Here is a 15630-nt window from a genome sequence, read left to right as displayed (position 1 = left end):
GAGACCTTGCCCTGCTGGAGAAGTGTGCAAAGGTGTTTTGAAGTATTACTATTCTAAATAAGTGGAGAATTGCACACAATACTAATGATTTTGTAACAATACTTTTGTTTGCACTCACTCCAAGGGCTACATAGACTTCTCACAAACCCAGACTTTTGTAATGGGGGTCAATCTCTTTGGGTTCAAAGCTATTATGACCCAACTTCATGAACCTAACTGGTTTCTTGGCGTACTCTAAGGCAGGAATGCCTGATTATGTTGGATACTGGTGATACCCTACAATCCTTGTGTAGTGCTATGAACTCCAGGATATGTGAAACCCCTGGGGACGAGAGCCTTGCCTGCTTGGGGTTAGGGACTCGACAGGCCAACGCATTTTTACACTTGGAGGTTTCCTGGGAGAAGGGCCTCTCTCCCCCGCCATCCAAACTCCCGGGCGCCCTCGTCGTCCCCCCCTCCCCAACTCCCCTAGGGCAGGGTTCCCTTTGTAATTAATCTCAACGCTCAAACCAGAGGGGAGGAAAAAAAGTGTTAATGAGAGAGCATCCCAGACTGACTGGGCGGTCTCCGCTCGCAGCTAGAACACCAAGTAATTAAATTATTTTGGGAAGCGGGGGGGATATGGTGGTGACAGTGTCAGAAAAACTCCCGTATGAATGGCAAGAAGGGAGCGTTTCTCGCCAGTAATTAAAATCAAGGATGACTTTCTCTTCTCGCAGCCCTCGGGGGGTAAAACTCAATCTTTCCACGTCCCAGATTCCACTGGATTTCGTGTAGCCGGGTCTGTGGCACTAAGAATTGAACATCGCCATCCCCGAGGGTCTGGGGGCTAGGTCTCCCGCAGGCGGGTAGAGGGAAACAGCCCCAGGAGGGGATGCGGGCTGGGCCCAGGCCAGGAATCGAGGCATCTCCCAGACCACCGTCCTGGGCCGGGGTCACAGCCCCGCTGCCGATTCCCAGGATCCTGGGGGGCCGCCGGGCATCTGGATGCGAAAGTCTGGGGGGGAGGTGGCGACTCGGGGAAGAGCGGGGCCGCAGACAATGGACGCGGCGGCGGGCGGGCCGGCGGCTGCGGGAACAGCCGGGAGGCGGCACCCGGGAGCGCGCGCTCCCCCGCCCCCTGCACCCCCTCGGCTCCCGTCCCCTCCCCCTCTGCCCCCTCCCCCTCCTCCGCGGGCTCCCGATCTGATTCCTGATCCCTGATTCCTTGATCCTTGGTCCCGCCATGGGAGCTTGAGCGCCCCCCATTCCCCTCTGGCCCCCTGCCCCCGGGGCCCTGAGGGGGAAGAGACAGCGGTCTGGGACGGAAAGGGGGCGACCGGACTCAGGAGCCCCCCTCTACACCCCCCCAACGTCCGCGCTGCCCGTCTACGAGCGCGGAGTTCGGAGCGACCCGAACGCTGCGGATACAAAGGCGCCGGGCCGAGCCGGGCGCCGGCCGAGCCCACCCGGCAGTTCGCAGCGGCGGGTGAGTGCCGGGCCGCGGGGGCGCGAGCAAAGTTTGAAAAAAAAAAAAAAAAAGAAACAGAAAGAGGGACAATCATGCAAGGGGCCAGGGGGTGCCCAGCCGCGGAGCGAGCGGGGTGGCTTATGGGGAAAGGGGGCGTGGGGTAACCCCCTTCCGGTCCATCCCCCCACTGCACAGCGGAGTGCCCCCCAACTTTGGGGAGAGGAAGGGGCGCTTGGGGAGGGGGTGGAGCCCGGGCCTGGAGAGCCGGGGACTTTCCTGGGCCCGGGGCCGGGGGCGGGGGCCTCAGTGTTCCCAGGGGAGCCGATTGGAGCTGGAGACTCTGGAGTGTGTGTGTTGGAGGTGGAGGCAGAGGCAGTGCAAGGATCGCTGTCTGGAGGTACTGGAAGGCGAGGATGTTTAGGGGTGCATACCCACCTCAGGAGTGTGGGGAGGACCCCGGGCAGGTATGCGTTCAGGGCGTGAGGTGGAGTCCCGGGAGCCGCCCGAGGAGAGTGGCGGGGGCGTGTGTGCGGCTCGAGGATGGGGCTGGAGGCTGGAGACCCCGGCACTGTATTCCGGGGCCCAGAGGACAGGCGCCGGCATCCTTCTCTCCACTTGTCTTTACCCGTCTAAAGGGCTGTGGGCTCTGCATCGGTGAGTTTTAGAGGCTTGGTGAAGCATCAGTGTGCGTGATTCTTTTGTTTTTGTGTATGTGTGCGCCTTGACATGCTGCGTGTCCCTGCAGGTGGGCCCCTGGATTTGGAGATGAAGGTGTTTATCTGTGCCTGAGTGTGTGTGCACGCAAGGAGCAGCTGATCATGCATGTGTGGTGTGTTAGGATATGTATTTATGGGTATACTCTGGGGAAGGGGTGTGTGTCTCTTGTGTGTGAACTGGGGAGGGGTTTATGGGAAAGAGGTTCTGAGGAAGGTGGGTGTGTAAGAGCAGAATAGGGTGTACTGGGTAGGTGTGTGTACACCTGTGTACTAGAAAGAGATGTGAGTGAATCTGTGTTCTCTTGTGTACCACCTGTGTTGATAGATAAGTGCCACCGTGTGCCTGCTTTAGGTGGTGTGTGTATTTCTGAGTGTGTGTTGGGGGTACTGCCACTTGCCTCTGCAGGCTGATTTTCTTGGCAGGGAGCCCAAAGGGAGGGCTGTCTGGAGGGGTTCTGAGGCTTCTTGGATGCCCTGCCCTGGTTTTGAGGATAGTGCCTTAAGTATCTGAGACCCCTGAGGTACCTGTTTTGGGAAATGGGCTTTTCTAGATAAAGGTTGTGTGTGTGGTGGGGAATACGGAATAGGGATTTGGGTTGTAGTCCAAGGGGAGTCTGAGGGATTGGAGAAGTCAGGGGAAAGAATCAGAGGGATATCCTCTTATTCCCCCTTGTAGGTTAGGTTCTTGTACTTGGAGAGGCCACATTCTTGGCTTCTTAGCCCATGTTCAGCCCCCCTCAGGCCCCACTTGTCCTATAAAGCCACCTTGGAGTTTGCTGCTTCAGAGCCCACTCAACTCTGCCCTGCCTCTGGGATCCTACAGTTTCTGAGGAGTCTGGGGATTCTGGTATGGGATAGAGGCGTGGGAAGGAGCATGCCTGGAGGGATGAGACCTGGTCCGGACATCTTCGGTTCTCTGTTGCACGGGGTTCAGAAGGTGGCATGGGAGGTCTGGGGAGAGCAGAGGGGGATGTTTTTTCAGGAGTTTGTACAGATTTATCTCACAGTTTTCCCCTTTTTACTGATGAGAAGCATGATTGGGATGGAGATGCGATCTGGGGCCAGGTCTGAGGGTGATGGATAGGGGGCTCAACTTGCCAGGAGGGCGGTTGTCCCTATGTCGAGGAAGGGGCAAGCACCCATTGAGGGCTGTTTTCTCTCTGTTATTATTTCTCTTTTGGGATGAAGGGGAAGGGTGGGCATGCATGCCTTGTTTGCATATCTCACACTCAGTCATTTCCCTCTTCGTGCCAGAGGAACTGGTCGAGGCATCCAGCTTTAGAAGCTGAGACTGTGAATGCACAGGCCCGTTAGGGTCTCTGGGTAATTCCCTAATGGGAGTCCTTAAGGGGCATGTGCAGTTGGAATGTTTGCATTTTAGCCCCCAGGGCTCCCCACCTTTCTTAAGTCCCCGTGATAAGAGCAGTAGGAGTTAGAAAATGTTGGGACTAGAGGTAGGGCAGAGAAGGAAAAGACTGGATTAAAGAAATGCACGATTGCCCCAAACCTGACACCTGTCCATTGGGTAAGGTCCCCAGGGGCGAGGGCGGCACTTGAATCCGGACAGTGTGCTCTGGGGTGCCTTGTTTGCTTCTGTCCTCTGAATGCGTGATATATTATACTGGTGTGTTTGGGGGGTGGGGAGCTCTTCCAAGGAGGAGGACTTGTGGTCAGACCTTAGGAAAGGCCGCCTTTGAAAGTACTTCATACTGGAACTAGTGGTCGAGTTGGCCCCTCCTCCCCCATTGTCTTGCTCCTCCCCTCTCTCTCCCTAATTCTTCTGGGGGCTGACCTCTCTGGTATGCCCCCCTCGGCTCCTTCTGCTTCTTCTAGATCCGAGGAAGGGTACCCTTCCCTGGCTCTAGAGCAGGACAGACTTTTATTTGCTCATTTGGTTTCCAAGACCCCTTCCAGTCAAGAAAGCATGACCTTGACTTATATAGAAGCTTCCAGCAGAACAGGGAAGACATCTGGGACCCCCACCCCCATCCCCTGAGTTTGTGGATCTCCAGTCTTCTTTGCTGTTTTTCACCTGAGCATCTCACACTGTGAGGCCAAAATGAAGAGTCCAGCAGAGTTGGCTGGAATTAGGACTTAGAAGTGTTAGGACATTGAGCAAGTTCTTAAACACATTCCTTAGCCTCTTAGATGTCTTAAGACACCATCTTCCCACCCCAGATTGGGCCTCCTTCCCTGGGTGTCAGCTAGCTGTTAAATTCTGGTTTTGCCACTTCCTAGATCTGAGACCTTGGATAGCCTAGATAACTTTTGAAGCCTCACCTGTAAAACGGAGTTAATAATAGGCCCTTCCTCTTAGGTTTATGAGGATTGTGTGTGTGTGCTAAGTCACTTCAGTCATGTCCGACTTTTTGGGATCCCACGGACTGTAGCCCACCGGGCTCCTCTGTCCATGGGGGTTCTCTAGGCAAGAATACTGGAGTGGGTTGCCATGCCCTCCTCCAGGGGATCTTCCCCACCCAGAGAAGGAACCTGTGGCTCCTGCAACTGCTGCGCTGCAGGCGGATTCTTTACCACTGAGCCACCAGGGAAGCCCATTTATGAGGATTAAATGAAGTAATAGAGAGCACTTTGCACAGTGCCTGGCACTTGGGACGCCCTACCAAGTGATAACTGGAACGGTTCAGGTTCTGATGGATGATTAGTAAGGGAGTGGGCTCTGGGTTGGGGGGCAGAACTAGACTTTGGTCCTGCACTTCTGGCAGACCATGTTGGGCACTGCCTGCTCTCTCCAGGTGCTGTGTGAAGTACAGGCATGGAAAGGTGAAGAAGATGGGCTTTCACAGGGGAGACGTGCATAAACATGCCGCTTCACTGTAACCCCGTGCGTAGTATACGGAGGTGTGTTGAGGAGGCTACCAGAGCATGGAGCAAAAGTGCTTGGTCCAGCTGTGGGTGGCAGGGAGACTTCCCAGAGGAGATGTGCCCTTCACTGGAAGTCGTTGTTCTGTCGCCCAGTTGTGTCTGACTCTTTGTGACCCCATGGACTATGGCACGCCAGGCTTATCTGTCCCTCACCATCTCCTGGAGTTTGCCCACATTCATGTTCTTTGCATCAGTGATGCCATCCAGCTATATTATCCTCTGATGCCCTCTTCTCCTTCTGCCTTCAACCTTTCCCAGCATCAGAGACTTTTCCAATGAGTCGTCTGTTCACATCAGATGACCAAAATACTGGAGCTTCAGCTTCAGCATCAGTCCTTCCAGTGAATATTCGGGGTTGATCTCCCTGAAGATTGGTTTGATCTCCTTGCTGTCCAAGGGACTTTCAGGAGTCTTCTCCAGCACCACAGTCTGAAGGCACCAATTCTTTGGCATTCTGCCTTCTTTATGGTCCAACTGTTACAACTGTACATAACTGTACGTGACCACTGGAAATTTTTTAACTGAGGTGAAATTCACAAAACATAAAATTAGCCAGTTTATTGATTTATTTTGGCTGCACATGCAACCTGTGGGATCTTAGTTCCCCCATCAGGGACTGAACGTGCACCCTCAGCAGTGAAAGCATGGAGTCCTAACCACTGGACCACCAGGGGATTCCTTAAAGTCAGCTGTTTTGAAGTGAACAGTGGCACTTCGTACACCTATAGTGTTGTGCAACCACTGCCTTTTTCTGAAAACACTTTCATTATCCCCAAAGGAAACCTGTACGCATTAAGAGGTTGCTGCCCGTTCCCTTTCTCCCAGCCCTTGGCAAATACCAGTCTGCATTCTATCTCTATGGATTTACCTATTCAAGGTATTTCATGTAAATGGAATGGTGCAATGTGTGACCCTTTGTGTCTGACTTCCTTCACTTAACATAATTTTTTCATGGCTCATCCACATTAGAGCATCATACCTCCACTTCTTTTTGTGGTTGAATGATATTCCACTGTGTGGATCAAACTTTGTTATTCAGTGGTTAAGTCATGCCCGACTCTTTGCAACTCTGTGGACTGCAGCATGCCAGACTTCCCTGTCCTTCACTATCTCCCAGAGTTTGCTCAAAGTCATGTCCATCGAGTCGTTGATGCTATCCAACCATCTCATCCTCTATTGGCTTCTTCTCCTCCTGCCCTCAATCTTTCCCAGCATCAGGGTCATTTCCACTGAGCTGGCTCTTAAAGTCAGGTGGCCAAAGTACTGGGGCTTCATCTTCAGCATCAGTCCTTCCAGTGAAGATTCAGGGTTAGCCCTGAGGGTCCACCTTAGCTGGATTTAAAGGATGAGTTAGGCAAGCAGGGAGGGACTTGGGAGGGCGCTGCAGGTAGAGGCTGAGCACGAGGAAGAAGGAGCAGGGGTGTCAGGGAGCGGTGGGTGTTACTGGATCCTGAAGTATTAACTGGGGGGTTGGCCTCAGTTTTCCTGCCTATGAGACGAAGCCTTGTGTGGTGGGTGGGGTTGGAGGTATTAGGGAGAGGAGAGGCTGGGATGTTAATGGGTGTTCTCAGAGTCTGGGTCGCAGATGGGACTTTTTAAAACTTGCTTTCTTTCCTCCTTCCTGGGCAGCTCCCTCCTTTATGCATCTGCCGTCTTCCCTGTGGGTACCCATCTTCTTGTTTTATTGGGCACTGACTTCCCTTCTCTCTGAATTGACCTGAAATTTCTCTCACACTCTCCAGGTGGGTAACCCTGTTCATGGGGAGATTTTGATAGCAGAGATGAAGGAAAAGGCCTGGGAGTAAATCCTACTCACACCCATTCCCCAGAAGCCTTCCCTTTTTTTAATCCTGTCTTTTGCTGATCTGGCTTGGGCAGCCTTCTGTCACCTTCTCTCCTGTGTTCTGGAGGGAAATGAGGTGGGTCAGGAAGAATCCCTCCATCCTTCTCTCCACCCTGCTTGGTACAGAGTAGAGGCCTGGTATGGCCTCTACTTAATTTCCAAGAGCACTTTGGAAATTAGGTGTTGCCGTGCCTGTCTGATGCCCCTGGCAAGGCTGGTAATTACAGACATGACAGCTGGGAACGGGCTTGGGAGAAGCGGCTTAGAATCAGCAGAGCTGAGGATATCCTGGTAATCAGGGTGGGGCAGTGAGAGGGGAGAGTGGGAAGAAGCTGGGGGCTTGAGTGGGGCGTGAGGATTGGGGGCCCCTTCTACTGCTCCACGCACCGCTGGGCTTAGCACCTGCAGGAGAGAAGGAGGTGATTAGAGCGAGGCCCTGCCTCACTCTAAATGTGGAAGCAGGGAAGGGAAGAGAGAGGCTGGGGGATCCAGGAGCCTCCGAGGAAAGAGGCAGAGTGTGGGATGAGGGGTTTTGGCTGCTCTCTCAGACCTGGGTGTGGTCTAGGTTAGAGAGCAGCCGTCGTATAGGGGCTGAGGCCAACACGGTAGCCAAAGTGTTGGTTCCGTCTTATTCTGGGTGGGGTCTTACTTCTCACAGTGAGGTTTTGGGAACAGGGAGTGAGTGAAAGGAACTGGCTGCTCACCCTCTATTGGAGAAAGAGGTGGGAAACCAACATTTTATTGAGCATCTATTTCGTGCTTGATTCTGTGATATTCTGTGTACATTATTTTGTTGAATCCTCAACCTTCTGAAGTTGTCACCATTATCCCCATTTTGCAGGTGAGAAAACTGAGGTTTAGAGAGGGCCAGGGTCTCATCTAAGATTACGTAGCTCCTCAGAGGCTGTGCCAGGTCTGTCTGATGTCATTTCTCTTCCATTCCCTAAAGCGCTCTTTCCGCCTTTCCATCCTCTCGTTTCATGTGTTCAGGTTTGTTCATTATTGCCTTTATTCTTGAACTTGAATAGTTTCCCGGTCTCCTGAAAAGCAGACATGAGTCCAGATGTCAGCCTGAGATGTAAAAGAAGTCTGTCCTTAGAGAGGGTGTCAGTCTGCTGGAAGAATGGGGGTCTCCCGGGTGGAGCAGCTTGCCGGCACAGCCTGGGGCAGGCCTGCCGCCTGGACAGAACGTCCTCGGGGGCTGGCCTCTTCCTCTCTGCTGGGTCACTTCGCACGTGGGGGCTCCAGCACCGTGACCCATGGAGTCTTGTTTGGAAGGGCCTGGCTCTCCCTGGAGAGTTTTCTAGCAACTCCCTAACAGTATCCCTCAGACCCCAGAGAGTTTCACCAGAGAGTTCCTGGCTCCCCCACTCTGGCTAGAAGAGAGGGTGTGTCTGTGTGGGGAGTCTGGGGAGTGGGGGTGCGCAGAAGCAGGTGCTGAGCCCGAGGAGGTGTGACTGCAGTGACTTAAAAAGCAACCGAGTATGAACAGAAACACTTATTTTGTCACCTGCTTTACTCCAGGATTGGGGTGGCAGATACAAGGGTTGGGGCATGTTGAGGCTCCTCCGAAAGAGTGAAAACCTCAGGTTGTGGGTTTGTCAAGATGGAGGAGGTTGGTTGGTGCTTGGGCCCTCCAGCTGGCGTGGTTTTCCTAGTCAGGAACTGGCTGATTTACCAGGTCAGAGGCCCTAGAATGAAGCAGGAGGAAAAGATTTTCAGAACGGGGAGACCCGGGTCCGCCACCCCTGTCCCTAGTCACACTGCGTCTCGCACCCTGCTGCTTTTGCCACGCAAACCAGCCGTTGTTGCCTGTGTCCCCACGCCACAGCTCTTCCCATCCACGTGCAGACCTAAGGGTGGCTGACTTCTCATCTTGAGAAACTGCTTTCTATTCCTGCTGACCCCACCCCGAGGTGGCGGCTGGGTGAGCAGGCTTTGTAGGTCTCAGGGTTAGGGGAGGTTGGGGCCCGCCTCAGAGAGCAGGCTGAGAAGAGGGTGAGGCATGGCCTCTGGGTCAACCCAGCTTGTCTGCCCGCCATGGTCCACCTTCTCCTGGCCCTGAGGACAACTCACGGGGCCTGCTTTCCTGCCTGACTCTTCCACAGCTTCCCTGGTGGGCACACAGGGGTTGGGCCTTTGCTCCAGCTGAGGGAGGAAGAAATTCAGAGCCTGGCAGGTGGGAATTAGGGGGCTGCTCATGGGTGAGAATTAAACAGAGGACCCAGCCACCTAGAAGCCCTGGTTCCCTTCTCGCCAGCTCAGCATCCGACTCCCTTCTGGCCTGCCCCTGGGAGAGATGCCAAAGGGATTACTCACCCTTTCTGCTCCATGCTCCATCCTCCCACCCAGGGTTCCCTTCCAGACGGACTGGGAATGGGTCTGGGGGAGTCAGGGAATGGACCGCTGTGGTGTGTGTGCAACATGCGTGTACTTGTGTGCAGTGTGTTGGGAGCAGGGCTTTGAGCGCCGGGGTGGGGGTGGGGGTGCTGGCGAGAAAGCGGAGCAGGTCTCTACAGAACCTGCCTGGCCAGGGCGGGTGGAGCTGGGTGGGGCAGTCAGGAGCCATTCCAGGTTTCCGAGGGGGAATACGAGTGTGGGGGTGCACGTGCGTGTATCTGTGTTCAAGTGTGTTTGTGGACTTGGAGGGTACTCAGCCTCCCCCTTGCTTGAGATAGAGGGAAGTGAGGGAAGTAGATGGAGAAAGGCCTGCCTCTGGCTCCCCCAGCTCCTTTCAGCTAGAACGCCAGCTCAGGTATCCTGGCCAGGAGCCCAGTCTGAGGCTCCCCTGCCCCTCTCCCCGGCAGGCTCCTTGCACCGGGGTCTGGTGGTGAACAGCCACATGGGCTGTCTGGGTGACCCAAGCATGGGCCTTCCCCTGCTACTCAGCCCAGGGAGGAGAGGGATCGTGCCCCCTGCCCCAGGGCTCTCAGGATGGTGAGCTCATGTCTGGGGCTGCCCTGGGAGAGTGCTGGGTTTATAGGGCGGGGGCGGGGCTCGGTGCCAGCTTTTAGACTCCTGGGTCCAGCTCTTTCTTACCCCTCGGCCCACTGAGATCCAACTGTTCTCTCTGGCCCCCTGGACCATATTGTCACTTAAGGACATTGGTGTTTTTTTTCAGGGTACAGGAATGAGGGTGGGGGTGAAACCCCCTTTTGGTCTAGGGCTTGGGGCTGGTCCTGGCCCACTCTGTGCCTCAGCTGTTTTTGTGGTAGAGAGAACCCAGCATGGGCCTTCTGGATGGAGGGCTTGTCCCCGATGCATGGCTAGATGGGAATGAAGAGGAAACGTGGAGATCCTCAGGCAGGAGTGGTTGCTGGGTGGGGAGGGGAAGGGGCAAGGGGCAAGGGGTTCTTCAGTCTCAACTATCTCAACAAGCTGAGGCCTGTCCAGTCTCTGTCCCTATGTCACTGGAGAGAAGAAGGGACAGGGCAGGAGCCAGTGAATTCTCTCCTGTCCTGGCCATCTTCTAGTCTTGGCTGTTTCAAGAGCCAGAGTCTGGAAGGAGTGCCAGGGAGAGACCTGGTCTCACTCTGAGAGGAGCACGCCTGAGTCACAGTGTCAGTGAGGTCTTTCTAACAAGGAGGCCAGAAAGGCCTGCCTCAGATGCAGTACCAGGCCGAGCGCCTTTTTGTCTCTTGGCCCTACCTGTTCATCTGTGAAACTTGGGGTCGCACCTTGGAAGGCCTCTGCTGTGTTAGTGTTGGAGCCTACCAAGAGTTGCGTGGGTCAGCCCACTGTTCCTCCTGTGGTGGGTGGGGTGAGCATGGGGAATGATGTGGGTGCAGTCAGAGGCCCTGGCACTTCCCTCTCCTCTGTGGGAGTGTGTTAGGGGCTGCCTCCCCCAATCCCAACACCAGACACTTCCTGTGTCCACCAGTGTCTGAGAGGGAGGCCTGGATTGAGCATGCCCGTGAGACTCGGAGCGATGTGGCAAGGGGAGGACCAAGCTGGACAGTCAGCTGTGACTTGGAATCTGCCCTGCCTCCCACTAGCTGATGTCTTGGCAAGGGGCTCCGTCTCTGTGGACAGACATCTAGCTCCTTGGATACTGGGCTGGGAGGCAGGCATTCTAGAGGGTGGGCATCCAGCATTTTGGGTGGAACTCACATTGATACCCTTGGACACTGAGGCTGTGGGGGGTGACGCTTAGGGAGCCATGAGGCTGGCGGCCCACATGGCCACACCTCTCATGGGTTTTAGTGGGGAAGGGGGTGCACAGGTACATGCAATAAGATCTAGGTTCTTGTGTAGGAATCAGACACTTTTTTAAAAAATTGAAGTATAGTTGATCTACACTGTTGTGTTAGTGTCAGATGTACAGCACAGTGATTCAGTCTTCTTGAAGGCTACAGGAACCAGAGACCTTTCGTGGGCAAGGGTCCACAGACTCCTCTGCAGGAGAGGTCTGAAGGGGTGATCACATCCATTTCCTTGCATTCAAGCAGGACCACCCTTCCCCTGTCCTGGGCTGAGGAGAGGAAGGCCATTTGTTTAAAAGATGGTCCGATCAGAGTGCTGCCCCTGTCAGGGGAGAACTTCTGGCTTCCTGTCCTCTTTCTCTTCCTCTTGGCTGCTCCAGCTGGAAGTTCATTCTGAACTCCTCTGTGAGTGCCTTCCGTGGTAGCACTGGTCTGGAACTCCCGGCCCTGTCTTCTGAGTGCATGTCTGTTCTGTCCTTCCCCACCGTATTCTCTGCCTGGTTGCCCTGCCCCCGCGGTGCTTTCCCCAGCCCTATCCGGGTGGTCCTCACTGCCCCCTTTCCCCACTCCTGACAGGGGCTGGGACTGGTGGTGTGGTGGCCTAGAGCAGTGGGGAGAAGTGGGGACCAGAGCCGCCCGCCTTCTGGTCCTCAGCCCGCGCCTGGCCAGAGGCTGCCGGGTCTGTGTCCAAGGTCTCATCCACCTAGGCTGCTCCTCCAGGTGGGGCAGTGGGGAAGGGTCTAGTCTTGGTCTGCCTTTTGGCCAACACCAAGCCCTCCCATGCCTCCCAGTCTACCCAGGGCCTTACTCCCTCTGCCTGTTGCCAGGTTCTGAGTGTATTTTTTCCAAAGGCCTCTGATTGTTTCCTGAAGAAACCTGATCCCAGAGCTTATACAAAAGCTGGGGCCGCCAGAGGAGAAACCCCATTCTCTCCCGCTCTGTCCCTACCCCCCCACCTCCATAACCTCTCTCGCTTTGGATGCTGGGTATGGGTTCCAGGACCTGGCTGCCATCACCTAGGCAACAGGGGGCTTTGGTTGCCATGGTGATCAATGTGGGAGAAGCTGGGCAGCGGGGACAAAAGCCCCCACATTTCTCCCCCCTGGTCCTCACCCCAATCCTCATGGGATGGTACTGAGACACATTCCATTAATTTTATTTCTGAAAGGCCTTTGGAGGGGAGAAGGATCTGCTTTTTGTGACAGACTTTCTCTTCCTTTGCTCACTCCTCTCTGGCCTGTTTTTAACCCCAGATAATCCACGGTTGGCTTGAGCAGGGGACCGAGTCTCTGTGTTCTTGTGCCTGAGGTGGGGTTGGGGGCATGGTGAAAAGCAACGGAACACATTCCCTTTTACAGCCTCCCACCCTTTAAACCAGGGCCCTCCCTGCCCTGGACGAAGTCCGGACTTCCCTCCCGGTCCGTCATGCCTCCCATATTTCCACTTGTTGATCCCATCCAGTGATCCTCTCCCCCACCCTCTTCCCTGGGAATGCTGCCCACCCGGGAGACCCTCCAAACCCCTGATTCCTGGGTCCGATTAAACAAGGGGAACTTCTGCCCTTCTCGTTTCTCACCTTAAGTCCCTCCCCATCGCCTCTCCAGTGCTTGGGTTAGATTCCTGGGGTGCTCCATGAGACAGCAGGCAAAGGTCTCAGAAACTGGGTTCATTTTTGGCCTCTCTGTTTGGTAGGGGAGGGAGCGGCATGTTTGGGTGCTTTCCGAGTACCTTGAGCTGGGTTGGTAGGGGTGGGAGAAGCAGGCCAGGGGAGCCAGGTTTATGTTGGGCCTTTAATCAGCAGCTGGGAGGAAGGTAGGGAGCTCTAGGCTGGAACAGTTTAGAACAAAGGGTTGGGAGGGGACTGGCACCCTGTCTGGTTTGAAATTTATCTGTAGGGGAAGCACAATGGCATCAGCTTCCCTCCTGGCTGTGTTTGAAGTGGTGGTTCTGATCTGCTGTGTGTGTGTGAGTATTTGTGTGTGTGACTTTAGTTGTACAAGCAGCAAGATTTATTTATACCACCTTTTTCCCAAGTCTCAGAGGAAGTGTCTGGGGATTGGAGCAGGAGTGACCCTGAAGTCAGAGTGTATTAATTGCTTAACTTATTACTTGCTGAGCAGTTTGTTAAAGTACTTCTTTTATCCCCAGTATACTTAACAACAACCCCATGAGGTATTGATGTAAAACATCTTTTCCCCTGTTTTACCAATGAGCCTACCAGGCTGCCAAGCACAGCAAAGTTAAGTAACTTGCGCATGAGCACACAGCTCCTCCGTGGGAGAGTTAGGTTTTAAACTCAGATACTTGGGTGCAAATCCCAGGCTCTTTTTGCTCTTGACTCCTCTGGCAGATGTGAGAATTCAGAGAGTCTGGGTTATTGTGTCTCTGTCTAGACTTGAGTCCATGGCAGTCCTTTTCCTCTTTATTTCTCCACTTCTCTCACCCTGTCACCCACGTGTTCTCTTTGAACCTCCTGGTGAAATTGAGTTTGTAGGTGGAAGACCACAAAGAATGGGCTGAACCACAACAGGAGAGATACAGGTGATGTGTCTGAACTCTATCAGGGACGAGACCAGTAGAATGGGTTCTTGGGAGATGGGGTAGAGGAGTCCAACATAATTTGCAGATAAGGTGAATAGGGCCTTGTTTGTGGCAAAGGTTTCTAGAAGGGTTTAGGGTGGGTGGGTTGAGATATTGTCTCCGTTGCCTGCGTGTGTCTTTGTCACATACTTGTCTTGATATGGGGCTGTGGACAAACGTCACCAGGCCACGGAGTGTCTCCACATACCTCTGTGAGGAAGATAAATGAATGAGGTAGCATCTATTTCCTCTCCCTGCAGTGTTTGCAGTTTCCCCGAGAGTCAGGCGGTATCAATTACTAGCCGTGTGCCAGTGGAAAGGTGGTGGATACAGGTCCATACCAATCATGGTTCTTATTCTGAAGTTACTGATGGTTCAGTTCGGTTGGAGAAAAGTTAACAACTACATAAAGCAAATTCATTTTAGTTCTTAGCATAATTGACCTTGTGGCAGCACTTGACCTGGCTGATTTTGTTCCTACCTTGAAACAGTAATTCTTGGCTTCATGAGAGCCCATCTTCTGGTCTCCTTGCTCCTCTGGCCTCATGGCCTCACCCCTTTGCCTGTTCTGTGTCCTCGGACATGTTTACATGTTGGGGTTCTAAGGGACCCCCTATTTAACCCTCTCACTGGGTGATCCCATTCATTCCCTTGACCTTGCACACCATCCATACCTCCAGCTCAGACTCTTTTCTGAGTCTAGCTCCTCTGACACTCAGCTGCCTGTTTAACTGCCTGTCTCACAGCCATGAACTCAGCATGCCGGAAACCAAACTCACCAATTCCTCCCCAGCCTTCCCACCTGATAATGGCACTGCCACCTTCTCTCATGCTCAGGCCAGAGATCTTGATGCTCCCCTCCCCCTCCGCCAGTCCAATTAAGTCCTGCTGGTCCTGCCCAACATGTGTCATGAATGTGACCATTTCACACCTCCTCTGCTGCTCTGCCCCATCACTGCAGTCACCTCCTTCCTCGTCTCCCTACTTCTGCCTTCCCTTCTTTCCAGTCTCTGTCTGGAGAGCTAAAACCCTTCGCAGGCTTCCCACTGAATTAATCCAGCTCTTCCCCCAACCCGGGGCTTCCCCCGTGGCTCAGCAGTGAAGAATCCGCCTGCACTGCAGGAGTCACAGGAGACGTGAGTTTGATCCCTGAATCGGGAAGATGCCCTGGAGGAGGGCGTGGCAACCCACTCCAGTATTCTTGCCTGGCGGCTTCCATGGACAGAGGAGCCTGGTGGGCTATAGTCCATGGGGTTGAAAAGAGTCTGACGTGACTGAGCAACTTAGCATGCATGCACACTTTCCCTGACCCATGGGGTTTGCAATACCCCTACCCCGGCCACCTCTTCAGCCTCACCTTCCATTAGCCTCTCCCTTCCTTACACCCAGTTGGCTCCACTGAGCCACCCAACTCTCTGCTGCCTTTGGCCTTCCTGTGGGTGGCTGTCTGCTCTGCAGGCTTTCCCCTCCACTCTACCTGCTTAGCCCCTGTGCTCCTTCAGGCTTGGTTGGTGTTTCCTCAGATTTTCCAGAACCACTCAGTTTAAAGGAGCCCTGCTCCCCAGGCTTGTCTGTCATTCTGTCCTCATCCTTCTCCTTTCATCACTGATGTAGTTAGTTGTTTATATGCCCCTGTTTACATGCACCAACCCTGCCGGGCCGTGAATCCGGGGTTTCTTCCCCACTGTACTCAGGGCTTGGCAGGGGATATGGTTTCTAGATGGGGCCTAAATAAGAGGTGATGACTCAGTGAGTGAAGGTGGGAAATAACTGCTCAGTGCCCAGGGATGTACCACTGGGTGCTGGGGGTGAAGGGGGCTTTTGTGAAGGGGTTAGGGCTGGATTGTGAGGTGGTAAGCAGGGTTGGGTGAGAGTTAGGGAGGACGGGAGAAGGAGAGGTCCTTTCCTCTGCTGAACTGGAAGGTGGAAATGTAGAAGAAAGACGCTGCCCCTTGA

General features: G+C 54.1%; 2 protein-coding genes and 1 long non-coding RNA gene across 4 annotated transcripts in view; 1 reads left to right on the top strand and 2 right to left on the bottom strand.

The window, feature by feature from the left end:
* Positions 1-829: 829 nt before the first annotated feature.
* Positions 830-2053, bottom strand: LOC104971425 (basic proline-rich protein-like). The gene is made up of 2 exons (XM_010802810.2): positions 1886-2053; positions 830-1276 (listed from the first exon to the last, which is right to left on the bottom strand). The coding sequence occupies exons 1-2, from the start codon at positions 2051-2053 to the stop codon at positions 830-832; spliced, it is 615 nt and encodes a 204-aa protein (XP_010801112.2).
* Positions 1214-15630, top strand: part of VANGL2 (VANGL planar cell polarity protein 2) — a 27894-nt gene continuing 13477 nt past the window's right edge. Inside the window, exon 1 of one of the 2 annotated variants that reach the window (NM_001205875.1) lies at positions 1214-1468. The gene's annotated coding sequence lies outside the window, so the exon portion shown is untranslated. Of the gene's footprint in view, positions 1469-1609; positions 1848-15630 lie in introns of those variants that run through there. The other variant, XM_010802762.4, reaches the window with a different exon arrangement.
* Positions 7603-14053, bottom strand: LOC101902818 (uncharacterized). The gene is made up of 3 exons (XR_009493828.1): positions 11259-14053; positions 8403-8583; positions 7603-7932 (listed from the first exon to the last, which is right to left on the bottom strand). It is a non-coding gene; the product is annotated as an uncharacterized lncRNA (long non-coding RNA).

Source organism: Bos taurus, chromosome 3, assembly GCF_002263795.3.
Source record: "Bos taurus isolate L1 Dominette 01449 registration number 42190680 breed Hereford chromosome 3, ARS-UCD2.0, whole genome shotgun sequence".
Taxonomy (NCBI): Eukaryota; Metazoa; Chordata; class Mammalia; order Artiodactyla; family Bovidae; genus Bos; species Bos taurus.
This window is presented reverse-complemented; position numbering and strand designations above follow the sequence as displayed.